This window comes from Dryobates pubescens, chromosome 4 (genome assembly GCF_014839835.1).
Source record: "Dryobates pubescens isolate bDryPub1 chromosome 4, bDryPub1.pri, whole genome shotgun sequence".
NCBI lineage: Eukaryota > Metazoa > Chordata > Aves > Piciformes > Picidae > Dryobates > Dryobates pubescens.
The window spans coordinates 20,545,609-20,572,695 of NC_071615.1; the positions used below are offsets into that span (position 1 = coordinate 20,545,609).

Consider the following 27,087-nt stretch of genomic DNA (forward strand, 5'->3'; position numbering starts at 1 on the left):
ACTAAGCAAAGAAAAACACTGCACTCACTTGCCACCTACACCACCAGGCATCAAAGGCAGTCATTCACTGCATCCCACCAGCCCCTCTCTGATTCCACTGCATCAGACCGACCATCCAAATTGGTCTGAATCAGAATCATGGGAAAAAAGATCTAAATGAGCTCTGGAGTCCACCCGTCATCCCTCACTGGCACACAGGCAGCAGCAGAGGACATCAGAGACCAGACTGCTTTCTCCTCTTCCCCCAAGCCATCACGAGATCTGGCAGCTGCTTAAAAACTGTTTTCCAGAAGTCCTCCAGTAACACTTAGAAGCATCTGTTTAAAAACAGCCCAGATTATTTCCTACTGACATATAACTCACTATCCATGTGAGCTAAACCTGCTGCAGTACAGCACCATGGTTTCAACACCGACTACTCCTGATGTTGAAGTCACACTGCATACCGGCCTCACTGGACAGCTGCAGTGGAACGCCAGGTGACCACAGCCACCTCTAAAGCCCGAAGGTCTGTTGCGCTGAGGTACACATCTCATCGCTGCAACACATTAACAGATCAGGACTCCGTTTCATCACTGAAACCTAGGAAGAGATCACAGGACTCCCCTCTACCACCGCTGCCCAAAAACTGACTATAGAACCTCACACCGTCACCGAAAATCGTTAACAAATTATAGGACCCCACTTCATCACCGCAACCCAGGAACAGAGCACAGGACGCCCAGAACACTGCTGAAGGCTCCAAGTTTAAATTTCCTGCCAAGGGGACGTCGCACTGCTCGGAAGGGTCCTCGGCACAGCCTGAGCGTGTTCAGCCCAGTATTACTTAACACATTCACCCTCGCAGTGTTTACAGCCCAGCTCTGCACGCCCGAGCCCACCGTCTCCCCTTTCCCGACCGCTGTCGAGAGCGCCATGAGACGCCGCTGCAGGAGGCGACCCGCCGCCCAGCACGCCCGGTCCCTACCCGGGACGCCGGCAGAGGTAAGCGCGGCACCGAGCGGCCCTCGGCCGGCCGCGCCGCCACCCCGCCCCCGCAGCTCCCGCACGGCCGAAGGGGCTACGCAGGGAGCGGGCACCGTCCGAAGCGAGGGACGGCAGGCGCGGCCCTCCGCCTGGGCGCCGCGGGCCCCACCGGTGTCAGCCGCACCACCTACCCCGCAGGCCGCCGCCGGTCCGGCGCGCACCCCGCCGCCGCCGCCACCCCCGCGCCGCGGCCGCGAGCGCACGCCGCCAACGCCGCCGCGCAGCGCAGCGCCGCGCCCCATCCGCCCCGCCGGCGCGGGAGCCCGCGCACGGCAGCGGCCACCCCCCCGCTCCTTCCCCCGCCGCCCCTTACGCTGGCTCGGCGAGGAGGTGGGGCAGCCGCCTGGAGGAACCAGGAAGTGAGCCGCGGCGGCGGGAGCCAGCGCGCCCCTGCCCTGCCCTTCTTTTCGTCCCGTCCCTTCCCTTCCCCGCCCCGCCGCCGGGCGCGGCGTGAAGGGGATCCCCGACCTCTACGGGTAGGCACCGGCGCCGCGACCGGCGGGGCTCGCTCGGCCCAGTGCGGTCCAGCTGCTGGGTTGCTGCAGGGCCCCGGGTGGCCGAGGCACGCCGGTGCCGAGGATGCGTTTACGTCTGCGGCGTGCGGGGAAAACGCGGGGTTCGGGAGGGGAACGGAGGGTTCGGGAGGGAAAAAAAATGCTTTTTAACGTGTGTTTTTTTTTACAGATGGGCTTCACTGCACGCCTCAGAGCCCCAGACAAGCTCGGGTATTCTTGCTTTGCAGGTACCAAAATCTTACAGACAGAGCCGATTGTTGCAGGTGTCTCAGAATCAGTTAGAATGATGGAATCACTAAAGTTGGAAAAGACCTTTAAGATCATCCAGTCCAGTGGTTAAGTTTGGTGGATGCTTTCCATGTCCAGCATTTGCAGCCTCCCTGGGTGCAAATTTTTACATCCCAAGTGACTCCCTCATGCCTGGCTTTACTTCGCCCAACCTGTGTCATCCATTTACCATAATGAGATGAGGGAAAATGTAATGCTTTGCCCTCAGTAAAAATTCAACCCAACAACTGGCATCGGTTTTGGCTGTTGCCTTGTGGTGGGGAATTTGAATGCCATAGGAAGTGTATCCCCATGGGATGCCAAACAAGGCAGACCTGGGCTTCTCCCTCTTTCTGAATACTGATGCCTATGCATAAACAAGATTTGCAAGAATTTGACTTGCATTGGGTAGACTCCAGGCTGGGATGGCAGATGGCAGGAAAAAAAAAACACCAAGAAATAAAAATCACTCTTTCCTTGCACTTGGAACTCTTAGCTGCTGCAAGCTAAGGCATGAGGCAGGCGGGACTGTGAGCCAAAATGTCATCTCTCAGTGGGAATCACAGGGCAGGTCTGCACTGACACTTTGTTTCAGGTCAGGAATTCGCTCTCAAAAGGGAGTTTCTAATTTCTCCTTGCTGTAGCTAGGCTCACGCTGTGGAATATAGGGTCAAATGAAGGGTCTAGCTGTGCTGGATGGCAGCGCTGGCAGATGATGTTTCAAGGAGAACATATGAAGGGATGCATGTTCTCTGCACAGGCACTGCCTTTGCCTGGTGCTCCCATGGCCCAGGAAGAAGGCCTGTCCCTGCTCACCTCCCTCAGGGCCAGGAAAGAGGGTGAGCTACCTGAGCCTCAGCTCCATCAAGCTCCACTACTTGCACTTCCTTTTGAGAATCAGAATTATTTAAGGTTGAAAGACCTTCAAAACCCTCATATCCAGCTGTCAACCCAACACTGCCAAGTCCACTTTGAATCCATGTCCCTCAGCACATCTACACAGCTTGTAAATCCCACTAGGGATGGTGACTCCTCCACTTGCCTGGGCAGCCTGTTCTAGGGCTTGACAACCCTTTTTGTGACGACATTTTTCCTAATATCCAGCCTAAACCTCACTGGTACAACTCGAGGCTATTTCCTCTTATCACTTGTTACTTGGGAGAAGAGACTTGACCCACATCTCACTACAAGCTCCCTCCAGTTAGTTGTAAAGTGATGAAGAGCCCACTGAGTTTCTTCCTCTCCAGGCTGAACACCCCCAGCTCCTTCAGCTAGTCCCTGTAAGACTTGTTCTCCAGCCCCTTCACCAGCTTGGTTGCCCTTCTCTGGACACTCTACAGCGCCTCAATGTCCTTGTAGCGAAGGGCCCAAAACTGAACAGAGTGTTTGAGGTGCAGCCCAGTGGGTGAGCTTTGGCAGTGTGCTGTGTAAGCCATGGCCCATTCTGACACCAGTGAGCAGCAGCCTGCAGTCAGAGAGCTCCGGTGCAAAGAGAGTATGGCACACAAACCACCCACTGGTATGAAAACTGTCAATGAAGGCTGTAACCCCCCCCGAAACAACCAAACACCTGATTGCTTTAATATAGATCATGAGGTTTTAATTATTTTTTTTCCACAGAAAGTGCGGTCAGGCGCTGGAATGTGCTGCCCAGGGAGGTGGTTGAGTCACCAACCCTGGATGTGTTTAAAGGTGGTTTGGATGTGGTGCTCGGGGATATGGTTTAGGGGATGAACTTTGTAGAGTAGGCTTCTGGTGATCCTGAGGGTCTTTTCCAACCTGAATGTTTCTGTGACATATTCCATGCTAATTTCCCAGGGATATCTGACACAGGACCAGCGGCACTCTCTTAAGGAGCAGGGTTGGGTTTCAAATTCCCTCCTGCACCTCGCTGGGCCTTTCTCCGAGGTAAAAACCTCTGCATTTCCTCATTTTTCTTGCGGGGTTTACCACTACGTGAGCCAGTGAGTATTTCCAGAGCCTCCCGCGGGAGATTTTACCTTGGCAGAGGGCAGGCAGCGTGGTTTACCCTGAGTTGTCAGCTGGTTGGAGGAGGAGGCGGTTTCTAGGACGTGAGGTGCTCGGCGGACACCACGTCCAGAGCGCGGCGTCTACGCCCTGTGAGACGCTTCAGCACCAGGACAAGGTCTGCACGCCCTGCCTTGCCTGTAAGGCAGGGGAGACGGCGGCGTCAGGAGGCCGCTTTCCCGCCTCGGGCGCTGGGCAGTGGGCACGCGCGGCTTCTCCCCCCTCCTCGGAAGCGGCGGCGCGCGGGCGCCGGAAGCGGAAGAGCGCGGGAAGCGCGGTGCCTTCCTGTGGCTATGGCGTCTGTGGTGCTGAGCGAGGCGGAGAAGGTTTACATCGTGCATGGCGTCCAGGTAGCGGTAGCAGGTCCTACTTGCCCGCGACGAGCGGCGTGGAGGCCGCAGCCTTCGTCCCGAGGAGTGGGAAGGCGTCCGGGCCAGCTCGGCCCGGCTATGCCTGTGGTAGCGTTGTACTATGAGCCTGTGAGGGGTAGGGCCCGTTCTCGTCTCGCCAGCAAGTGTGGGGCAGTAACGATTTCTGATGTGGCCTTGGGGAGGAGGGAGGGAGCCTTCCGTTGGTTGGTGTCTGGGCGGCAAATCTCGGGGGTAATAATACCCAAGTACACTGAGAACAGAGAGCAGGCTGAGAGCAGGAAGTGGATGTGGGGTTTTGTTGCTTGTTTTGTTTTGTGTGTTTGGTGTTTTTTTTTTCCAATTCTTCTCCTCCTCTTTCTTTCCCTTGCGCTTTCTCAAGATTTTGCTGTCACTAAGCCAGTCACTAAGCTAAGAAACAGTAAGTAGACCAAGGAGGCATGGGATCACAGAATGATTTGGGTTGGAAGGGGCCTTTACAGATCATCCAGTCCAACCCTGCCTGCAGTAAGCAGGGACATCTTCAACTAGATAATTTTTTTCAGAGCTCCATCCAGCTTGACCTGGAATGTTTCCAGGGATGGGGCATCTACCACCTCTCTGGGCAACCTGGGCCAGTGTTTCATCACACTCACTGTAAAAAACTTCTTTCTTAATTCTAGTCTAAATCTCCCCTCTTTCAGTTTGGAACCATCACCCCTTGTACTGTCACAACAGGCCTTGCTAAAAAGTCTGTCCCCATCTTTCTTATAGCCCTCTTCAGGTAGTGGAAGGCTGCAGTAATTTTTTTGTGGAGCTTCCCTTCTCCAGGCTGACAACCCCAACTCTCAAGCCTTTCTTCATAGGAGTAGTGAAGGATGTGTGGAGGAAACAGCCAAAGTTGAAAGGACAGTGGTCTCTGCAAAGTACAGAAACTGTATTTTAGTGCACAAACCCTTATTTTTATGGAGACAAGCTGTAAGATGAAAGCATTTGGGAGGCTCGTTTATTGTATTTGTCTGCTGAGTCCTAATTGCATGGATAACAGTGCAGAACTTGAGTATCCCAGGAAAGACCTGTGTTGTGCTTGGTAATGTGCCTTTTGAAGGCAAGATGGTTACTCTTTTGTAGTCTTTCTTTTGGAATTGGAGTGACTTAGTGCAGGAGTTCATGCCTGCTTGCAGAGAGCTTGTTGCAAGCTCCAGATAAACGAAAGGCAAATGGAAAAGTGCAGTCCATGCTGCCGTACTCTTCGATGACGTTTAGCGGTGGAACTATGAGCTGCTGCTTTTAGATATTTTCACATGCTGGTTTTGACATAGAAAAAGGAAACTTTAAAATCACTGTTTCTTTCCCCACCACCACTTTTCATTACTGATTCCCTTAAGCACAATATATTGCTTGTCATACTTAGGAGGACCTTCGTGTGGATGGTCGTGGCTGTGAAGACTACAGATGTGCAGAAGTAGAAACAGATGTTGTGTCAAACACAAGTGGATCTGCGAGAGTAAGGCTGGTAGGTAAATTTCTTAGGGATCTTGTACTGTGCTGATTGAATTTCTGGTTTATGACTGGTTTTAAGCTAAGCTGAGGCTAATTGTGGATGGCTATGGCTTAAGGAAATAAGGACAGGATTTATAATTCATTCAGACTGTCCTAACCTGCTTGAGCTAGAGTTATGGTGAAGTAGCTGGACAGCTTTCTGTCTGAACTAATCTAACATTTCATCCTGAAAATGGATGGGATAAAAGTAATTCTGTGCCTTTATAATGAAGCAAAGCTCCTGGCATGAGTTGACTAAGAAGAAGATAAATTTGTTGTGCAGTATATAAACATTCTGCAGATATAATGGCTTCCAGAGCCAAAATGATAGTGGTAGTCATAGATACTAAAAGTGTCTTTTTAACCTAGAGAAAGCTAGTATGTATAATTATTTGAAGACTGTTCTTAGGCTTAATATTGTCTTCCTAAAGCCTTTTCTTGATTAAACTAACATTGGTTTAAGTTCCCTCTGATAGAATGCTCAGTGCAGATAACTGACAGGTAGAAATACCAGCTTACTGTAGGCATTTAAATGCCATGAGTGGTTCTGTGACTGTAATTCCAGTTGTGCAATATGTCTTTCTTTCAACAGGGACACACTGATATCTTGGTGGGTGTAAAAGCTGAAATGGGAACGCCCAAGTTAGAGAAACCAGATGAAGGTTACCTGGAATTCTTTGTTGACTGGTTAGTATGCTAGAAGAGAAAGAACTTAGATCTAATATTTGGAATAATTCAGTTTGTATCTGCCTTATTTGTATTTCTGTCATATTCTGCAGCCTTGTCTAAGACTGCCTCTATACATCATGATGTATCATTTAACTGTGGAAATTTAGGGTTTGCAGAGGGAAGGACTCACGAATGAATTAGTGGTTTGTCTGTGGTTATTGTACAAAAAATACCAGTCAGGAAGATGATCTTCTCATCTGTGGCTCTGCTGTTAGAGCAGCTCTCACCTTGACTGCTTTATAAATATCCTAAATAGTACCTGCTTTGTTCTGGTGGGTTCTGTGTGAATAATGTCCCCCCTGGCAGCAGAGGCATTTCCTTAAGGAAACCAGTGATCTCTGGGGATGTTGCAGTTCTGGACACTATTTTGTATGTAAATAGACATTAGAAGAGCTTCAACTCATTCATGTTAGGTTGTGTTTTCTAATTGTTTTATCTCTTCTTCATAAGAAGATGGGATGGATATGTGCAGCAATATTGTTCAAGAGAGATCTTGTCAGTTCTAGAAGCAGGTAATCCTTGCTTTCTGTGACAACACAGACCCAAAGCCTGTGTTTCCCAGAAGGGCAGTCACTTCTCACATGCTTGTGCCACCAGGGAAAGGTGACTTCTAGCTTTCAGAAAGATCCACGAGACAAAATGTGAGGTGGGAGGCAGCTTGTTCTTCTGTAAAGGGAAGTGAGATGTTGGCAGTACTCTGATCTTTTCCAGGCTGCCACTGCTCACCAGCAGATGGTGAGCTTTCTGTCTGTACTGTTTGGCTTTGATGTTGTTGGAACTAATAATAAAATCTCAGACTTCAGTATTTGCTTTCTTAAAGTGCTTATTCCCTGAAACTTTGGTAGCTTCTTGTGTTGCTGAAAACGATTACTTGCTGGATCATGTATTCCCTGCCCTAGAATTCCATTTCCCTTCGTTGTGCTCTGAGTCCTTAATCTACAGTCTGAGTACATTTAGTCCCATTTTGAGACAGACTTTCATGTGAGTCTCTGGAAAGGATGGTTTGTAGGGCACTGATTTGTGATACTAGAAATGAGTTATGATCAAATAAGTCCATGTCTTATGTGATATCCTCACTGCCCATCAGCACTGGAGAAGGCAGCCATCCTGGCCATTGAAGACTGCTGGGTGTTTTGCTCATGTTTGAACTTAGGGGCTGTTCTAGTACTGACTTGTTAGTTTGTTTTATTTTGTTTGTTTTTTGGTGTTTTGTTTTTTTTTTTTTTTCCTGTTTGTTTTTTTTTTTCCTGAGGCAAACCAGCCTGATTGCTATGCAAGTGACACTGAAATGGTCAGGAGCAGAAATTCAGTGCTCCACCTGGCCACTACTGAAGTCCTTTCTGTGCTCCCTAAAAGATGTGGGTTTTGGCATTTTCTCTTACTAGTGTGCCAGACATTCTAGTCAGTGTGAAGTGCTGCAATAGTCTGTGAGCATTAGGTGGCACCATTTGCCATGCAGTGACTGTTAACAGCACCCTGCTCACTTCTTATTTTCACTTGGATTGTGAGGAACTGAATTGTTAAACCAATAATGGAATTAAGATGCAGTGAAACTCACAGTTACATTCTGAGCCTTATGCTCTTCCTGCTTGCAAGTCAAAGAAGGCAGCCATTTAAAGAATAGATGAAACTTTGTGTTTAGAAATAGTAATGAGCCATAGATTGAGGTTTGTATCATTCTTTAGAGCTTATAGGAAACCTAATGCTTGTGTAGCAATGCTTCAAACATAAAGATCTACTTAACTTACATGATAGCTGCTTCAATGGATAAGTGCTTGTTCAGTACAACCTGCAGACCTAATCTAGCAGGCTTTCAGAATTAAGTTTTACTTAGATATGGTCCTGCCTTATAAAATAAGTGTCTGATATGAGCACAGCTATGAATAATATTCTGTGTCAGACTTGCAGTGCTTATTCCTGTGTTAAATGCAGTCTGGAAGCATAGGTCCCTTTATTCTTTTTAAAGCATGTACAGTGCTATCTGTTTGTAGAGGTAGCAAATAACTCTTATAAAATCCACTAGCTCTTCCTGGCATTCTGAGTTTTCATCAGTTCTGCAGAAGAACAAGTTGGGGGAATGACTGTGAGGAGATTTGTATAGGTGAGAATAATCACAGGTAATTATGTGTAAGCTTGCAGGCTCCACGCTGTCTCATTGATACAGCTCCCTTGGTAATTTAAGTCATACCTAGATGATGTGGAGCTTTAGTTGCTTGGTTTAGTTTGTGTTTTTTTTAAGGTAAAGAGATTATATTCCAAGACCTGGTTTTTGCTGTGCATTTATGTCTGAGAGCACAATGCTTTGTGATTATGGATTCTGATGATACTGGAAGTACTTCTGGTGAATCCCCTCCTTTCCTATGTGCTGTAATGAGAAATTAATTTGGGGCATCTCTGACCTTTAAAAACAGGTTCTGTAATGTGTGCCATGAGTCCACAGCTTGAGAATGCTCTTGCCCCCTCTGTAAAGCAGAGGCTGGGTTCAGAATATTTGTTTGCTATTTTGCTGTATATGCATCTCTGGCCATTCCTGCTCTAATTCATTGTGATTTGGAGGCGGTAGTGGTTGGTTGATTTTCATTTTTTTGGGTGTGGGTTATTTGTTTATTTGTTTTCTGTGGGTTTTCTTTTTGGTTGTTTGATTGTTATATTACTTTTTAGGCCTTTTGTTTTCTTTTATTGTTGGAATGTTGGTTTTAGTTGTGTGCAAAGCCTCAGCACCCAAGGTCTTGCATGACATAAACAAAGTTTGTTGTGCTAGAGTCAAGGAAGTAAAGATCATATGCTTCTGTCAGATTCCTTCTGGAAAAAAGTGTTCTTTAGTTGCTGCTCTCCATAAACTGCAGTTGCTGTAAGTAGAATAGAATAGAATTAAGCAGGTTGGAAGACACCTTTGACATCATCGAGTCCAACCTATCATCCAACACCATCTAATCAACTAAACCATGGCACCAAGTACCCCATCAAGTCTCTTCCTAAACACCTCCAGTGATGGTGACTCTACCACCTCCCTGGACAGCACATTCCAATGGCCAATCTCTCTGTGAAGAATTTCTTCCTAACCTCCAGCCTAAACCTCCCCTGGCACAGCTTGAGACTGTGTCCTCTTGTTCTGGTGCTGGTTGCCTGGGAGAAGAGACCAACCCCCACCTGGCTACAACCTCCCTTCAGGTAGTTGTAGACAGAGAGAAGGTCTCCCCTGAGCCTCCTCTTCCCCAGGCTAAGCAACCCCAGCTCTCTCAGTCTCTCCTCATAGGGCTTGTATTCCAAGCCCCTCCCCAACTTTGTTGCCCTTCTCTGGACATGTTCCAGCAAGTCAACATCCTTCCTAAACTGAGGGGCCCAGAACTGGACACAATACTATAATAAGCTGCTTGAGAGCTGAGAGTACACTCAGTACAAAAATGACCAATTAAGGTCAGGCAGAGATGCCACTTAAAGAAAATGCATATTCCACTTGACACATCATCACATCTTTCTCTTCTTAGCCACTCTCTTGTCTTGCTTACTTAACTTTCAACTCTACCAAGCTATCTTGTTATCCATTCTGAATTTAGTACAGATTTCTCTCTTTTTTAGATTTTTGTGTTTGAAAGGGTTGGGGTTTATCCCTGAGAGAATTCACCACCTTTAATACTGTAATGTGGGAACCGAATATAGTTGTGGAATTCAATTTGTCTCAGAGCTTGTAGCGAAATCTAGGTGTATGATCTGCTTTGAGACATTTCCCTGTGCAAAATGGAAAGCACTTCTTGACAGAAAGGATGCTTAGTCATGTACAAACAAATCCTGAGATAGTTCTGATGCTTTATGTTTCAGAAAACTTCTTTGGGTATTGCTTGCTTCATAAGTGAAATTCTGTTGTGTTTTTTTTCCCTTTAGTTCTGCAAATGCTACTCCTGAATTTGAAGGCCGAGGAGGAGAAGAACTTGGCTCAGAGATAGCAAATACACTCAACAGAGTATTCAGCAGCGAGAGCACTGTAGACTTGAAATCCCTTTGTATTAATCCCAGGGAGCACTGCTGGGTTCTCTATGTTGATGTGCTGGTAAGTAAGAAAATGAAAACCAAGGCTCAGGGAGGTTTTTCAAGATATTGCTGAGGTAGAGTTGCCATCTGTATTTTCAAAGGAAAAAACCTCATAATGTGGTATAATGCTGCACAGCACAGAGGGCTATTTTCTTCTGAATCTGCTTGTAACAGTTAATCAAAGAATGGCTCAGACTGGAAGGAACCTCAGAGATCATCTCCTTTAGCCTCCCCACCATAGCCAGGGACACCTCTCAACTAGACTCAGCTGCTCAAGGCCTCATCCAACCTGGCCTTCAACACCCCCAGGGAGGAGGCATCCACAACCTCCTCCCTGGGCAGCCTCTTCCAGAGTCTCACCACCCTCAGACTGAAGAGCTTCTTCCTCAGATCCAGCCTAACCCTCCTCTCCCTCAGCTTCAAACCATTCCCCCTTGTCCTATCTCTGGACACCCTCAAGAAAAATCCCTCTGCAGCCTTCCTGGAGTTGCCCTTCAGGTACTGGAAGGCAGCTCTAAGGTCTCTGGAGTCTTGTCTAAGCTGAACAATTCCAGCTCCCTCAGGCTATCCTCATTGCATCCCTTGGATCATCTTCTCCAGCTTGCTCTTCCTACTCTTGATGCTGCTCTAGCCCTTGGATCAAGCCTTCCAGCTCGCTCTTCCTACTCTTGGTGGTTCTGCACTGCAGAGCTAATAAACCACAGAATACTCCAAATCTGCCTCAGATAAAAGCTGCTGAAGAAGGCTGAATGTTTTCCCAAGCAAGATATAACAGCAAGTGTATCATTGTGATGGATGGAAGTCAGCATGTGTCTGTGTTGGCCCTCACAGGGCTGTTCTCCCTCTTTGCACTATTGGCAGCATTGATTCAGTAAAGTGAAACAGAAGCTTTGCTGGCAAAACTTAGGTTTGGCCTAGGCACTTCTTCATGCAGCAGCTCAGTTTCCACTCCATGCTGCATTTAAAACACTGCCTTGTGGGAAATTTAATAGAAGTCTGCAAGCCAGACTCCTGACCCTTATCTCCAGTTCTTATTGGTCCAAAGTTGAGTTTCTACTTGCCAAATTTCTAACTGAAAATACATTGAGGGATCTTAGTCACAGGAATCCATTAGAGCCTGTGGAATGATTTGCAAAATGTTAGGCTGTATTGCAACAAAAAATAAATTAAATACAGAATTTTGTTAAATGAAGCAGGAACATTGAGACTGAGACCTGAATAAATGTGAAAATGAGTCCATTAGCTGTTCAAAAAGCAGTAGCAGTAGCCTAATTACAGTAGATTAGGGTACATAATGTGACTTCCATCTGCATGCAGAATGAGCAAAATAGGTACCACTGCTGAGTGCTTTACCAGCCCTATCCACTGCCTTACTGCAGCTTGGCACAGTTCATGTTCTGACAAATCACACTAGGGCCTTCTGTGGCTAGGTAATTGCAAGCAGAGGTACAGATGATTAAATGCTTTGCTTATTTAAGCTATGTACTGCTTAACACTGCATAAACACTGCAAAAACCCAAACCATTCATAAAGCTGACTGCGACAGAAGTCGCTCCATAGAGCTCTTGTGTGAGATGTATCTGGTCTTGATCTGCTGCTTCCTGAACAGTTGTGTTGACTGCCCCACAGCTACAGAGAAAAACAGCTTTGTTTTGATACTACTGTATCAGAGTTATCAACACCCAGACCTGTGTTACCTGATGGATTTTACATTCAGCTTTGTTTACAGTGCCAATAAAGAATTTGTTGTAGCTTTGTAATTGGGACTCTAAACTTGATGAGTCTTTGTAATGGGGTGTTCTGGAGCGATTTTGTGTGAGAGCCATTGAAGAGCTACTAGTATAGCTGTAACAGGATACTGTTCACATTTGTCTCTTATTCTCTTCCCATCCCTTCGGGTTTTTTTCCTTCCTTCCACCTCAGGACAGGCTGAGGGAGCTGGGGTTGTTCAGCTTAGAGAAGACTCCAGGGACCTTAGAGCTGCCTTCCAGTACCTGAAGGGCTCCTCCAGGAAGGCTGCAGAGGGGTTTTTCATGAGGGTGTCCAGAGACAGGATAAGGGGGAATGGTTTGAAGCTGAGGGAGAGGAGGGTTAGACTGGATCTGAGGAAGAACTTCTTCAGTCTGAGGGTGATGAGACTCTGGAAGAGGCTGCCCAGGGAGGTTGTGGATGCCTCCTGCCTAGGGATTTTGAAGGCCAGGTTGGATGAGGCCTTGAGCAGCTGAGTCTAGTTGAGAGGTGTTCCTGCCCATGGAGAGGTTGGAGGAGATGATCTCTGAGGTCCCTTCCAACCTGAGCCATTCTGTGATTCTATTTGTACTATTTCTAAGCAGAAGACCTGGATATCACTTGATAGTTTATACTTGCTAGAGGTGCTTGATACCTGTAGATTTTGCTGGAGCTGCTCTTGCAGAGTCATTCCTATAGAATTCTGTTTTCATAGTGGAAGTATGACACTTGTGCTAGTGTAAGTTACAAGCTGTATTATTTCTCATTTGAGGGAGGCAGATTCTAAGTATAAGAGCAGTGCTTTTGCTGAGAGTCTTTCAGATGATGTTTTCATTCCTGGAAATTGTTCACATTGGTCTTTATGTTGCATAGTTCAGTTGGAGGGAAAATAAGCCTTAAATCTGTCATAAGCCTGAAAATACTGCTGGAGCCTTGTGGTCAGGTGGGAAGGGACTTGTTTTCAGATCTCTTATTCCAAAAGACAAAAGCCCAGAAAGCATGTTACAAACCTGGGAACACCTCATTGCTGTTCTGTGCAGTGTAGCCACCTGCACCTTGATTGAAGCCTCCATACTTGGCTCCTGTGAGCAAACAGAAGTTGAGATGTGCAACCTCAAAACAGAAAGTGGTGTATTTTGCATAGTCCTGCAGCTGGGCAACTGAAAACAGCTCTTGAGTGTTTTCTGCTGGTCAGTGTACTCGGGAGGTGCTGGAATTGTGTACAGTCAGATTAGAAAGAAAATCACTTCAGCTATACACACTGCAAAGATACAAACATATGGAAAAATCCCTGGTGTCAGAAATAAGCTTTTAAGCCTTTTTGAGGGGCTTTTGATATCTTGAGTAGCCTTCTCTACATAATTTGCCCCAGCATGCAGCTGTGCTGAGCAAGGAGAACCAGAGTGTGCAATCCCTACCCAACTACAGTGTGTTGGGGGGTGCTTTAGGCTCTGTGGAAACTGTAGCAATTCACTACAGAGCATTCTTCAGCATTTCCTTGTGTTGTTAGGTAATAGGTTGGACTTGATCTCTGAGGTCTTTTCCAACCTTATTGATTCTATGATTCTATTCTCTTCTGGGTTGGAAATAACAGGAATCTACCTTTGGGGAGGAAGAACTTCTTTGAATAAGGCAAAGTCTACAATGTTTTCTGTTTTTTTCCCAGCCCAAATAACTCATTTGCATATCAGGAAATTAAAAGCAGTCCTTTCCAAAGGCTCCTTTGCTTCCCACAAGTCAGAGTTGCACAGATTTGCTTAGTCCTTAGGAAAAATGAACATAATTTTAAAAGGAAGGGCTGTGAGTAGAAGTTGCTTCGGCTGAGAAGAGAGTGTTCATTTCTTTGTGGAGGAAGTGTTGTATCCTGCTTGTTCTAGGCTCTGTTCCTAGCCTGTAGGCACCACTGTGACACAGATCAGCTTTAGAGTAGCAGCCTGCACAAGAGCCCTGCAACAGCAGTACAGGCACATCCCACCAGTGTGTTTTAATCACAGAGGCATTGTGGGGCTTTTTGTGTTACCCAGCAAAATCCAATCACGGCTGAAAGTGGCAAGCTAACCTCTGTGTATCCAGCAGCTGTTTGCAAAGAAGTAATCTGTTCACCTCTGTTTTTAGCTTTCTATCCCATGTTTTTGTCCTTCTTTTGACACAATTCATTCTATGTTCATAAAAAGAAATTGCCTTTCCAGAATACCTGATTTATGATTTGCTCCCAGTGCAGCAGTTTAGCTCCTTCTTAAATAGATTTTGAGGAACAGTCAGTGCAATCAGTGTTGAAAACTTGTTTTGCTCTCCTAGCACAGCATAGATTGATGTATCAGAGAAGCATCCATATGTTCTCACTGCAGCAGTTTCAGATGTTTCTGGGGCTCTTTGTGTGTGTTTCACAGAACTGGCAGCTCAAAGTGGAGCTTGTCAGAGAACTGACACTAGGCTGTGGCCAAATTCTTCTCTGAGTTGTCTGTCAGCCAGTAGAAAGTATCAGTGGTTATAGGAGCTCTGCCTTTTTATCTAGTGTGCAGTGTTCTTCCATCTGACTGTTCTCCTGAGTTTGATGAGTGGGAAGAAGCTAAGCCAGACTCCTTCACACACTTTAATCCATACAACAGTGTTGTCAACAAGGAACTTTGACATCGGGATTCCCTTAAATCATTTTCAGTTACAGGAGAAACCTACTGATGACTCATTTTCCAGAAAGAATAGAGAATAAATCATGATGTGCCTTCACAACTACCCCTTCTGTAACTAGCTTTCTACTCCATATTCTGGGTGGCAGTTTGCATTGCTTCTTTGAACACAATTCTGCTGGTTGGGTTTGTCCAGCTGCCCTTTAAAAAAAAAGACTTCTCTTAGAATCACGTGTGGAGAATGGATTGAAGGATGAATATGGGGAGCTTTTAAGTGTTCTGGTTGCAGTCCAGTTTAGAGCCTTAGCACAAGGAGAGTAAGGAGAGCAGTGGTTTCATTCCAGCTCCTGTAATTAAATTTTATCACTGGTTTTATTATGAAGTGCATTCACTCTTCTGTTTTGCCTGTGTAATACAGTTCGATGAAATCTTCCTTTTCTAGCTATTATTTCCTTTCAGACAGGCTTTAAGGACAAATTTGGGGTTTTAAAAACCTGTTCATGTTCTTAATGTTGTGCCTTTACAGTTAGGTTAAGTAAAATAAAGCCTTGCTTTGAAGGCGCCAGCCTGATTTTCTTTAAAAGAGATTCTTTTCTTGTCCTCCCAGTTACTGGAGTGCGGTGGGAACCTCTTTGATGCAATCTCGATCGCAGTGAAGGCAGCTCTCTTTAACACAAGGTAAAGCAAGCACAGGTATTTCCTGTGAGTGGAAGTGGCAGGGGAGGGGGAAGAGCAGCAGTCTCTCGACTAAGCATTTTTAATGCATCTGTATTTACATAGAATAGAATACATAGAATAAACCAGGTTGGAAGAGACCTTCAAGATCATCGCGTCCAACCCATCAACCAATCCAACTCCGCCCAAGCAACTAACCCACAGCACCAAGTACCCCGTCAAGTCTTCTCCTAAAAACCTCCAGTGATGGTGACTCCACCACCTCCCCAGGCAGCCCATTCCAATGGGCAATCACTCTTTCTGTATAGAACTTTTTTCTAACATCCAGCCTGTATCTCCCCTGGCGCAGCCTGAGACTGTGTCCTCTTGTTCTGGTACTGCTTGCCTGGGAGAAGAGACCAACATCCGTCTGTCTACAACCTCCCTTCAGGTAGTTGTAGAGAGTAATAAGGTCACCCCTGAGTCTCCTCTTCTCCAGGCTAAGCAACCCCAGCTCCCTCAGCCTCTCCTCGTAGGGCTTATGTTCCAAACCCCTCACCAACTTTGTTGCTCTTCTCTGGACTCGTTCCAGCAAGTCAACATCCTTCCTAAACTGAGGGGCCCAGAACTGGACACAGTACTCGAGGTGCGGCCTAACCAGTGCAGTGTACAGGGGCAGAATGACCTCCCTGCTCCTGCTGGCCACACTGTTCCTGATGCAGGCCAGGATGCCATTGGCCCTCTTAGCTGCCTGGGCACACTGCAGGCTCATGTTCAGTCTACCGTCGACCAGCACCCCCAGGTCCCTCTCAGCCTGACTGCTCTCCAGCCACTCTGACCCCAGCCTGTAGCTCTGCATGGGGTTGCTGTGGCCAATGTGCAGAACCCGGCACTTGGATGTGTTAAATCTCATGCCGTTGGACTCTGCCCATCTGTCCAGCCTGTCGAGGTCCCTCTGCAGAGCCTCTCTACCCTCCAGCAGATCAACTCCTGCGCCCAGCTTGGTGTCGTCAGCAAATTTACTGATGATGGACTCGATGCCCTCGTCCAGATCATCAATAAAGATGTTAAAGAGCAAGGGGCCCAGTACTGATCCCTGGGGCACACCACTGGTGACTATAGACAGCTTAAGGCTGTCTCAAGATCTCCTGACCTTGTCCTTATGGGCGACTTCAACCTGCCTGACATCTGCTGGGATCTCAACACAGCAGAGAGGAGGCAGTCTAGGAGGTTCTTAGACTGCATAGAGGACAGCTTCTTATCCCAGGTGCTGCGTGAGCCTACCAGGGGCAAGGCTATGCTTGACCTCCTCTTCACCAACAGGGAAGGGCTGGTGGGTGATGTGGTGGTCGGAGGCTGTTTAGGGGCCAGTGACCATGAAATAATAGAATTTTCAGTATTCAGTCAAGCTAAGAGGGCCAGCAAGAAGACCTCCACTCTGGACTTCCGGAGGGCGGACTTCAGGTTGCTCAAGGAAATAATTCAGAGGGTTCCTTGGGAGAAAGCCCTTAAAAATAAAGGGGTCCAGGAGGGCTGGACCTGCTTCAAGAAAGAGCTGATGAAGGCTCAGGAGCAGGCTGTGCCAATGTGCCGGAAGAGGAGCCGCCGGGGCAGACGGCATACCCCAAGCAACTTGCATTCAGATCTAAGGCAGTCTGCCTGCATGCAGGTAACACAAACTGATGTTGTTTGCACGCAGGTAACAAGAACTAATGTTGCTCTCATTCAGTTGCTGATAATCAAGTGTCATATTGTGTCAGGCTCACAAAACAACTTCTGTTCCATGGCCAGGTCCAGAAAACAACTGTCTTGGCCATGTGGTTTTGTTGCAAGCCTTTCCGTTGCTTTTTGTGGGTTTGAAATAAGTATTGACTGATATGTGATGCTCTTGAATAAGAAGCCCTCTGTGACTACTGTAACTAGCCCTGATGTGTCACTTCTGATATTCTATCTGCTGGACCATTAGTCTAGAATCCTTTCAAAAAGGAAGGGAGGAAAATGGTAGTAAGAGATTGGAGGAGGGAGATGATGTCTTTAGAAGAGCTGTGCCCCATGTGTTTTAGTTGAAAGAATGGAAGAACAAGAGCTGGTAGAATGAATGATGCAGGTGCTCTCTGTATGTTTTAATGGTAACATTCAATATCTTTGTTTCTGATATTTTTATCTACTTTAGCTATAGATGAAAGGGAAAACAGAGTTTTGTAGCACCCTTGAGAAAGAAATGGCTTTGCTAAAAACCTTCTGTAGCAAAAGTAGCTGAATGGGTGCAGAGGTTAGAATCTTAGAGGCACAAGTATTTTAAAAGTGGATCTGAAATTGTTCTTCAGCTGTAAATTACAGATCTGCTGAAGTCACTGCCATAGTTCTGGCTTGTTCATTAGGGAATCAGTGCACAGTTCTAGGGCTGGAAGAATATGTGCAAGGAGAAGAGGAAACCATGCTTGTGAAGACAGTGTACAGTGTTTTGGTTATAAACACTTCAGAAGGGGTTAAGGGGAGAATCCAGCCAAGGCTCCAGCATGTTGCTGAGAGATTTCCCACGTTCATGAGTTTCTCAGCAGTAACTTTTAAGAGCAGGTTGTTTTTGTGGCATTAAGAAACAGTGTCACAAACATAAGTGCTCACAAAGAAGTTGTCAGTAGGCTGAAGGGAAGAAATGCCTGTGAGAGCTGCCAGGAGGCAGAAGTCAGGCAGTTAAAACAGCTGCTGCTGTGTGGATTGCTTGCGGATCCAGGGCACATACTTTATTTACCAGATAACTAGGGCTGCTTTTCTTATTTCAGCCAGAATCCTACTTCTGAACAAAGAGAGAAAAAGTAATTTAAATAAAGAAAGAAAGCTGTTGCTTTGGGAAAGTGGGCAGCCTGGAAAGTGTCAGTGTTCTAATGAGGCTGCTTTGCTTTTATTCTCCTGGCAGCTGATCAATATGTATTCTTCATGCAGTCTTTAATCAATGGGCAAGTACCAACAGTCTTCTTGAGGTCTGATATCAAATCAGAATACATGACATCATGCAGAGCCTGTTGATGCTTTTTGCCTATGAAAACCCTGTCTATAGGTTTGAGCAGGGAATGCACAAACTACGTCTGACCTCATCCAAGCTCAGAGGGTTGAGGTAAAATTCTAAGTGAAAACCTGTTGTCTGCATTCACTCTTTTTCTCCCTTTCCTTTGCTGCCTGCTCAGTTTTCTCTAGATCAACATGAGGTTGTTAGGGCAGCTGCCTGCTTTCCATACATACTACTGTCCAAGCAAGACAAGATGTCAGTTTGAAGATCACTTCAGATTTAGTGTTCTGAACTTCACTTGGCGTGTGTCCCTCTCTCTGAGTCTTGTTTGCCTTTCATAATCTGTTTACAACCAGGGTTTTCTTACAAGTGTTTTGAGACCTTCATCAGCCTGAGCAGGGGAGCTCAAGCTGCTGTTTTTTCTTTGAAACTACAAATTTTTATATATTCAGATGGGCATGAAAACCTCAGCTTCAACCTCAAAACCTGGCTCTAACCATTTTTATAATAGCTGTGGGCACATTTTTTCTTTAGGGCTCAGTAAACTCACAATTGTAACAAGGAATTTTACACAAGCACTGTGGGATTTAGATCCTTTGTGTGTCTGACCTGACTCAAAGCTTCCCCTTCAGGCCTGGAACAATGACAACAGGGCTGCTTTAGGGGTATCATTTTCTCCTCAGAGTTTGGTGTTGTTCTCTGTGTTGCAAAAACTATATCAACATGACAGCAAACTCCTTAGCTGTGTCTCCAAGGTGCTTAAGGCTGGATTTATCCATGATGGAAATAAATATTGCAAGAATGTCCAAGTAGCTGCTCTGCCAGGACTCAGCATTAAACTTGATTCTGTGGAATGTCTCTGCTTGCAACCAAGGCAACAGGAGCTGGGCAAGACATAAAGCTAGAGAGTTTGTAATACAGCAGCCTTGTAGATGTGGATTCTTTGTGCTGGGCAGCATGGCAGAGGCAGAACTGATGCTTGCATCAATTTGTGAGCTCTGGGTCTGCAGCATGCAGAAGAAAACAGAGCATTGTTCCTTAGGTGACTAAGTAATGCTGGGCAGATTTCTGCCCTGATTAGTTGCAGGAATCAGAATAGGAAACTCAAAGTTGCAATTTCAACATGTCCAGCTGGTTCTTAGGCTGAGAGAGGAAAGCTCTGGTTTTCTGGCAGCATTTTTTGCTCCACTCTCTACCTAGCTTTGGTGTGTAGAGCCCCTTTTTGTGCAACTCTGCTGCCTGTGTCTCATCAGCTGTCTTTTTGCCTCTGCAGCAATTGTCATTTGTACCTCTCTGTTCTTGGCCAAATCAGCTGCTTGCAGGCATTTTGCAGGTATTCATTCTGGCAGCTTTTTCTTGCAGCCCAAACACTACTCTGGTTTCATAGCTATTTTAGGATGAACTTCAAAATTGCTTAATCTCACAGATTTTCTTGAACTCTTCCCTTCTTTAAACACAGCTCTGGCACATGCACTTCTTGTCTGGGCTGCTGTCCAGCATTGTCCATTGTCCTGTGTAGCATGAGAGTTAGTCACCTTGGGACTCTATTCCATCACTTTTTAATTTTTAACTTGAACATAGGTTTTGCCTCTTCCAGTGACTTCCAGAGCATTTGGAGTTTCATTTCAGAAAAAAGGACACACTGCAGTTGTTTTGCTTACTGGAAGTTTTAGTTGTTGCTTGGCTCAGGCCAACTTGTTTTCACTGAAGCAGGGTGAGCTCTTGTGAATGACTCACCTCTAGGACTCTTCAGCCACAAAGAACTAAAATGCTTTTACAGGGAACAAGAATCACTTTGTGTTGGTAATTCACTCCATCAGTCCCTATCTCCTTCTCTTTTAAAAGAGATTTGGAACAGGATGCATAGAAGAATGTAAGCTCCAGAGTCTAGTTCTGAAACACAGCCTTACTATAAAGTAGCAGGCCGTGGTTGCATTCCACATGCTTACTGAAGTTAGCTTTCTGGCGACCTCCTAGAATAGCTGATGTTTTCAAGTGCAAGTGTGTAGAAGTGAGAGTAAAGGGGTTAAGCTGTGTGTAGGTTTTACTAGCCAGGAGCACAAAGTCTCTCTGGTCAACACTCTGTCCTGCTGGGCACCTGGATATAAGTGAGGGTGTGTAAGGTGCTGACACTCTTGACAGTTTGAGATAACATCTCCTAAATGGTTTTAAATTATTTTGTTCATTATGCTAAGAAAACTACTTTGAATCATCTTGTAAAGGTCCCATTAAATGGGTATCACAAATACAATAGATGGGAGTAAGGTGCCTTATTCCCAGCTGTGAATGATGAGCCAGACAGGAGCCCGTCTGCAATTCACAGTTGAGAAGAAGGTATCTCTTGGGTTTCTGCCTGCCTTTTCAGCCCTGGTCAGTGCTGTTGTCTGTCTGTCCTGAGAACAGGAGTCTTCTGGCTTCTTAAAGGATGATAATATCTTGCCAATCTTCCCATCTTGTTCAAGAGAGAGAATTTTACTGATCTCATCTTCCCTTTGCCAGTAGCCTCTGTGGATAGTGTCATTCTTTCCCAATAGTTAGTGTCATTGTCACCGCTTGTGTTTGCTGCCTGTGTCACAGCTCTGCCAAGCAATGCAATTGCTGTGATTCTCACAAGGTTATTGGTGTCAGCAAGGTGGGAAGACACAGAAGGAAAGGATTCAGTCTGGGTAATTTCTCTCCTGGACATCCAGGCAGATGTTCAAGTCCTTGTTCAGAACTGATTATTGCAAGTGCCTGAAGAATCTCTCTGGATATATTAGTGTGAAAACCATTAGAATGATGTAAATGTGCTGATCTTAGCCTAAACATCTTTTTACTCCAAATCCTTTCTTTCTCAGTAAGTGAGCTGTTAATGCTTTGATAATATTCTGGATTGGAGGCCTTGAGCAACATGGTCTAGTGGGAGGTGTCTCTGCCCATGGCAGGGGGGTTGGAACTGGATGATCTTTAAGGTCCCTTCCAACCAGTCAGCCAGACCTCAGTTGCAGGGAAAGTGATGGAGCAGATTATCCTGGTGGCAATAACTGTGCAACTGAAGGATGGCCAAGGGCTCAGGTCCAGCCAACATGGATTTAGGAAGGGCAGGTCCTGCCTCTCCAACCTGATCTCCTTCTATGATCAGGTGACCCGCCTGGTGGACATGGGGAGGCCTGTGGATGTGGTCTACCTGGACTTCAGCAAGGCCTTTGATACCATCCCCCACAGCAGACTGCTGGCTAAGCTGTCAGCTCGTGATTTGGACACGAGCTCTGGGGTCAGAGTGGCTGGAGAGCTCCCAAACAGAGAGGGACCTGGGGGAGCTGATTGACACCCACCTAAACATGAGCCAGCAGTGTGCCCAGGTGGCCAAGAAGGCCAGCAGCATCCTGGCCTGCATTAGGAATAGTGTGGCCAGCAGGAGCAGGGAAGTCATTCTGCCCCTGTACTCTGCATTGGTTAGGCCACACCTTGAGTACTGTGTCCAGTTCTGGGCCCCTCAGTTTAAGAAGGACATCGAGACACTTGAATGTGTCCAGAGAAGGGCAACAAGGCTGGTGAGAGGCCTTGAGCACAAGCCCTATGAGGAGAGGCTGAGGGAGCTGGGATTGTTTAGCCCAGAGAAGAGGAGGCTCAGGGGTGACCTCATTGCCCTCTACAACTACCTGAAAGGTGGTTGTAGCCAGGAAGGGGTTGGTCTCTTCTCCCGGGCCACCAGCACCAGAACAAGGGGACACAGTCTCAAGCTGTGCCAGGGGAAGTTTAGGCTCAAGGTGAGGAGAAGGTTCTTCACCAAGAGAGTCATTAGTCGTTGGAATGTGCTGCCCAGGAAGGTGGTGGAGTCACCGTCCCTCGAGGTCTTCAAGAGGAGATTGGACATGGCACTTGGTGCCATGGTCTAGTCATGGGGTTTGTGGTGTCAGGTTGGACTCGATGATCCTCGAGGTCTCTTCCAACCTTGGCATACTGTGATACTGTAACCCAAACCATGCTGTGATTCTACCATTTGTTTTTCCTAAATATTGGGCCTCATGTAGAGAGAGAGAAAGGGGTGCATCCTGGAGTTGAGACTATGTGACAGCTGTGTTTCTTACCTGTCCTGGCAGTGATTTTGTGCACCTCCTGTTTCCACAGGATCCCCAAAGTGCGTGTCCTGGAGGACGAAGAGGGCTCCAAAGAGATCGAGCTGTCCGACGACCCTTACGATTGCATGCGACTCAGTGTGGACAATGTGCCCTGCATTGTCACCCTCAACAAGGTAAGCCTGGCACACTCCTGACCTCCTGCCTAGAGACTTCCGTTTGTTAGCTTCAACTGATGCTCTTCATGAGGTTCAGCAAGTCACAGTGCAAGGTCCTGCCAGCTGTGTGCTGAGCTGCATCCAGAGGAGTGTGGCCAGCAAGGCAAGAGAGGGGATTCTGCGCAACAAATGCTCGTTGTTGTGAGGTGCAGAGGTTGTGTGACATGCCTGGAAGAGCACAGTGAGTGCCTGTTGCTGGGGCCAGAACTCTGGTTTAATGGGTGCACAGACTGTCCTCTCAGACAAGGGTTTGTGTTCCTTTTCCACATGGAACACAGAGGTAACGTGGCTGATCTGCTGGGTGCTCCACTTTCCACTGCAAGAGCTGGTGATTTGCTTAGTTACTTGCCTGGCACCTTCATCCTGACACTCACCCCTCAGATATTTATAGATATTGATCAGATCCCCTCTCAGCCTTCTCCTCTCAGTCTTTTTTTGTAGCAGAGACATTCAAGCCCCAAGTCATCCTCACAGCTCTCTGTTGGTCTCTCTGTCTATCTAGAACTGGAGAGTCCAAAACTGGATACAGTATTCTGGGTGTGGTCTCAGCAGGGCACAGTAGAGGTGGAGGAGAACTTTCCTAGAACTTCTGGCCACACTTTTGTTAATGCATCCCAGGATGCTGTTGGTCCTCCTGGCCACAAGACCACATTGCTGTCCCATGGAAAACCTGCTGTCCACTAGGACTCCCAAGGTCTTTCTGCATGGAGCTGCTTTGCAGCAGGATGACAGGAGGCTGTAGATAACTGAGGTATCACTGCACTTTAGCTTCTAATGAAGAACTCAGCAGCAAACTAATCCATGATCACTTTGTCACTACCTTACAGATTGGGTATAGGCATGTGGTGGATGCCACTCTTCAGGAAGAAGCCTGTTCACTGGCCAGCCTGCTGATTTCTGTCACCAGCAAAGGAACCCTGACTTCTATGAAGAAAATGGGGAAGGGCAGCCTGGATCCTGAGAGCATTTTTGAAATGATGGAGGTGAGGAGTTCTGTGCAGGTACTCAAATAGCTGCGTGATCCTTGAGGGACTGGAACCTGGCTATATGAAAAGCTGCAGTAAGGACTTAGGGAGCAGAGGTTTGGTGCTTGTGTTAGGTGCACAGGGGACTTGCTTGAGGTCACTGACAGTTCCTTTGAAACAGCCTCTGACATGGGTGGATGTTACCTAAAACTTTCAGATGTCTGAAACGTGTGGCACTCGGATTCATTTCAGGCAGTTACTTCCCAGCTCTCAGGCTTTAAAGCTTGACATGATAAGCTCTGACAATATTTTTAAAGAACATGCTCCCTTTCTCATTTTTTTTCCCTTAAAGGCTGAAAGAGCCAAATTTCTACCATGGTGAAGTCCCTGCAGAAGTAGAGATGGTGCTTTGGGTTGCTCATGCAGAGTGTTGTCTTCTAGCACCACTCATTTGTTTTGTGATAACTTTATTGCTTTCATTTCACTGTTGCTTTTCTTTGCTCCTTTTTTGGGTTTCTGACCTGCTCCTACTCCGTGACAATACAAATATCTGGATGTTGTTCACACCCACTGAAGATTTGGCACAAGGAGATGTGCTGCACAAGTTGCCTTCCAAATGCTTCAGCTTTCTTTTGCTTTCTTTGCATTACAGACAGGAAAGAGAGTAGGCAAGTCACTGCACATAGCCCTGCAGAAGATTCTGGATGAAGAAGAGAGTTTGGGGACCGCAAGGCAGAAGGTTGGATTTCTAGGCTGAGATTGTATTAAATGTTCCAAACTGTTTTTTATTGGTTGTGCAATCTGGTCTGTTTGTATATAGAAAACCTTTGTCATTCCAGTACCTTTATCCTGCCTGAGAGGCTTTTAGAATCTTCCTAAGCACAAAGAGAGCTGCAGCTGTGTGAATAAAAATGTTTTAGATGCTTTCCACATGGGTCACTGTCCACAGCTAGGAAGCACAACAGCAGCAATGGATGCAGTTTCCTGGGAAGTTACAGGCCTGGCTTCAAGGGTGTCTGCTGTATGTTCCACTGCATTCTGCTTTCATTCCATTTAATTCTGGTCCCACTTCTGCAGCCTAGCTGCTGTGTTCTAGAGCATTGATGAGATTGCCAATTTGGGGCCTCTTGACATGTTTTTTTGTTCACCAGCCAGCTGAGAACAACTCCTTCAAAAATCATCTTAATTTTTTGCCAGCAAAATGTGGTTGGATTTTACTATGAATACAACATGGGCCCAGGTTTCCAATTCATGTTTTCAAGCATGGTTTCTTTTCTCACTAGAGTTCTTCTACCGGGGACAATAGTGAGCTAGCCAAGACCTCTCGGGATGGCTGAGGAGAAGGGACTTAGGCTATGGCAGAAAAGAAAAGGAGTGTTTGATAATTCAGCTGGAAAAGCCATGGTGGTTGTCAGCAAGGGAAAGAAAGAAGGTGGCAGACAAGGGGTGCAGTCAGATTGTGTCACCAGGTCTCCAAAGCAGTGAATTCACTCCCTGCATCAGCTGGCTTACCCAGCAAAGAGTAAGAGCTGTTTGTTTGGCAGGACAGGAGAGGCAGCAGATGGAAGAAGCCAAAGGAAAAAGCTGGTTTGGAAGCTGATATTTTAGCTTCAAGTGCTGGAAGGATCGTTCTGAACAAATGTGGCAGAGTTACTACAATAATGCAGGGATTGCTTAGCTCTTACTCAAGCAGCACTTTCTGCATTGCCTGATTTAATTCCCTCATCTCCAATTAAGAACATTCTTCTGACTGGAACATGTCCAGTGGGTAGAAGGGGAAGGGTTTTGCAGAAGGAAAGCTGTGGATATAGGATAAAGCATCTCATGGCTCACTCTAGTAATCATGATCACATTAAGATATGTGGTGTGTGCTTAAAGTCCCCAGATCTCTTCAGCCAAAAGGGCTAGAGCTCACTCACACTATTACTCAATTCCCTACTGTAGTGAGCAGGCAGCTTAAAGAAAGAAAGAGGAAATTGTCCTGCAGAGCATGCCCAAGATGTTTGTTTGGAAGAGGTAGGATTTTTTTTCAGCACCTTAAGTAATGACTGATTAGGGAGGTGAGGAGAGTGCTACCTTGTAATGCAGCCAGAGAGTGACAGTAGTTATAGATCACCTTTAACCACTCACTGGAGTTGTTTGGTGTAAGGCAAAGGCTCACTGAATCTAGCTTTGCAGTAGCTGTGATACATCTGCCCAGAAGGCAAATCATATCCTAGGCTGCATCAGGAGGAGTGTGGCCAGCAGGGTAAGAGGGGATTCTGCCCCTTGATTCTGCTCTGCTGAGACCACACCTCCAATACTGCCTCCAGGTCTGGTATCCTCAGCATAAGGACACAGAGCTGTTGGAGTGAGTCCAGAGGAGGCCACAAAGATGGTCCAAGGGCTGGACCACTTGTGCTACGAAGATAGGCTGAGGGAGCTGGGGGTGTTCAGCCTGGAGGAGTTCAGGGTGGACCTGAGAGTTGCTTTCCAGTATCAGAAGGGATCCTACAGGAAGGCTGCAGAGGGACTTTTCCTAAAGACAGGACAAGGGGGAATGTTTGAAGCTGAGGGAGAGCAGGGTTAGACTGGATCTGATGAATAAGTTCTTTAGTCTGGGAGTGGTGAGATTCTGGAAGAGGCTGCCCAGGGAGGTTGTGGCTGCTTCCTCCCTGGGGGTATTGAAGGCCAGGTTGGATGAGGCCTTGAGCAGCTGAGTCTTGTTAAGAGGTGTCCCTGGCCATGGTGGAGAGGTTGGAGGAGATGATCTCTGAGGTCCCTTCCAACCTGAACCATTCTGTGATGATTCTGATTCCTTACCAGCAACACTACTTTTAAGAATGTAGAAAGAAACTACAGAAGGGAAAAAATCTCCTTTGCAGTACCTTAGACTTGGCACAGGCAGCTTTTGTTTGGCCATGTATTGTTGAGTGTTTCAGAACATGGTCCATCTCCAGCAGGTCTGCAAGTCTTAAACCAGAGCCATCCTCTGTGGAGGAGCAGCTGTTGCCTGGGCTGTTAAGAGATTTATGGTTGGATACCAGGAGGCCACCCAGGGTGAGTTTTGTAAGATGATGCTAACAGTGTATTTCTACACAGCCTTCCATCTGAAGGGTCTCCAAGCAGCTTGCAAGTTCCTTTATGCTGCTTGTCCCCTCCCCAGATTCTTTTAATTTTAAATTGATTGTTATGAGAGCTGGGGAGGGAGAAGCCTCACAGTGCTAGCTGGCACCTCTCTGGTGGTGAAGATTTGTGCATTCCCTCTCCACATCTTACTAAAGAGGGTAAATATTTAGAATTCTGAGATCTAGGCTGTGTGCTCAAGATACCTAAAAAGCAAACTCTTGGTACTCGAGCATCTCTGC

At 46.6% G+C, this 27,087-nt stretch overlaps 2 protein-coding genes across 7 annotated transcripts in view; one reads left to right on the top strand and one right to left on the bottom strand.

Moving 5' to 3' along the window:
• The window catches only part of ZDHHC3 (zinc finger DHHC-type palmitoyltransferase 3), a 30,473-nt gene extending 28,847 nt beyond the window's left edge, over positions 1 to 1,626 (bottom strand). For 3 of the 6 annotated variants that reach the window (XR_008462226.1, XR_008462225.1, XM_054160903.1), the window contains exon 1: positions 1,340 to 1,619. The gene's annotated coding sequence lies outside the window, so the exon portion shown is untranslated. Of the gene's footprint in view, positions 1 to 1,157; positions 1,248 to 1,339 lie in introns of those variants that run through there. The other 3 variants (XM_054160900.1, XM_054160901.1, XM_054160902.1) reach the window with 3 other exon arrangements.
• A 2,466-nt stretch (positions 1,627 to 4,092) lies between these two features.
• Positions 4,093 to 24,624, top strand: EXOSC7 (exosome component 7). Its single transcript, XM_009898354.2, has 8 exons — positions 4,093 to 4,186; positions 5,598 to 5,699; positions 6,318 to 6,412; positions 10,337 to 10,502; positions 15,446 to 15,516; positions 22,610 to 22,733; positions 23,603 to 23,758; positions 24,393 to 24,624. The coding sequence occupies exons 1-8, from the start codon at positions 4,130 to 4,132 to the stop codon at positions 24,495 to 24,497; spliced, it is 876 nt and encodes a 291-aa protein (XP_009896656.1). The 5' UTR covers positions 4,093 to 4,129; the 3' UTR covers positions 24,498 to 24,624.
• Positions 24,625 to 27,087: the final 2,463 nt, after the last annotated feature.

Excerpts from the sequence above, each read along its gene's own strand:
- EXOSC7 (XM_009898354.2), top strand. The coding sequence starts at position 4,130 with ATGGCGTCTGTGGTGCTGAGCGAGGCGGAGAAGGTTTACATCGTGCAT. Across the intron at positions 10,503-15,445 it reads TTCTCTATGTTGATGTGCTG|TTACTGGAGTGCGGTGGGAA; the intron begins GTAAGTAAGAAA and ends TTGTCCTCCCAG. Across the intron at positions 23,759-24,392 it reads GCATTTTTGAAATGATGGAG|ACAGGAAAGAGAGTAGGCAA; the intron begins GTGAGGAGTTCT and ends TTTGCATTACAG.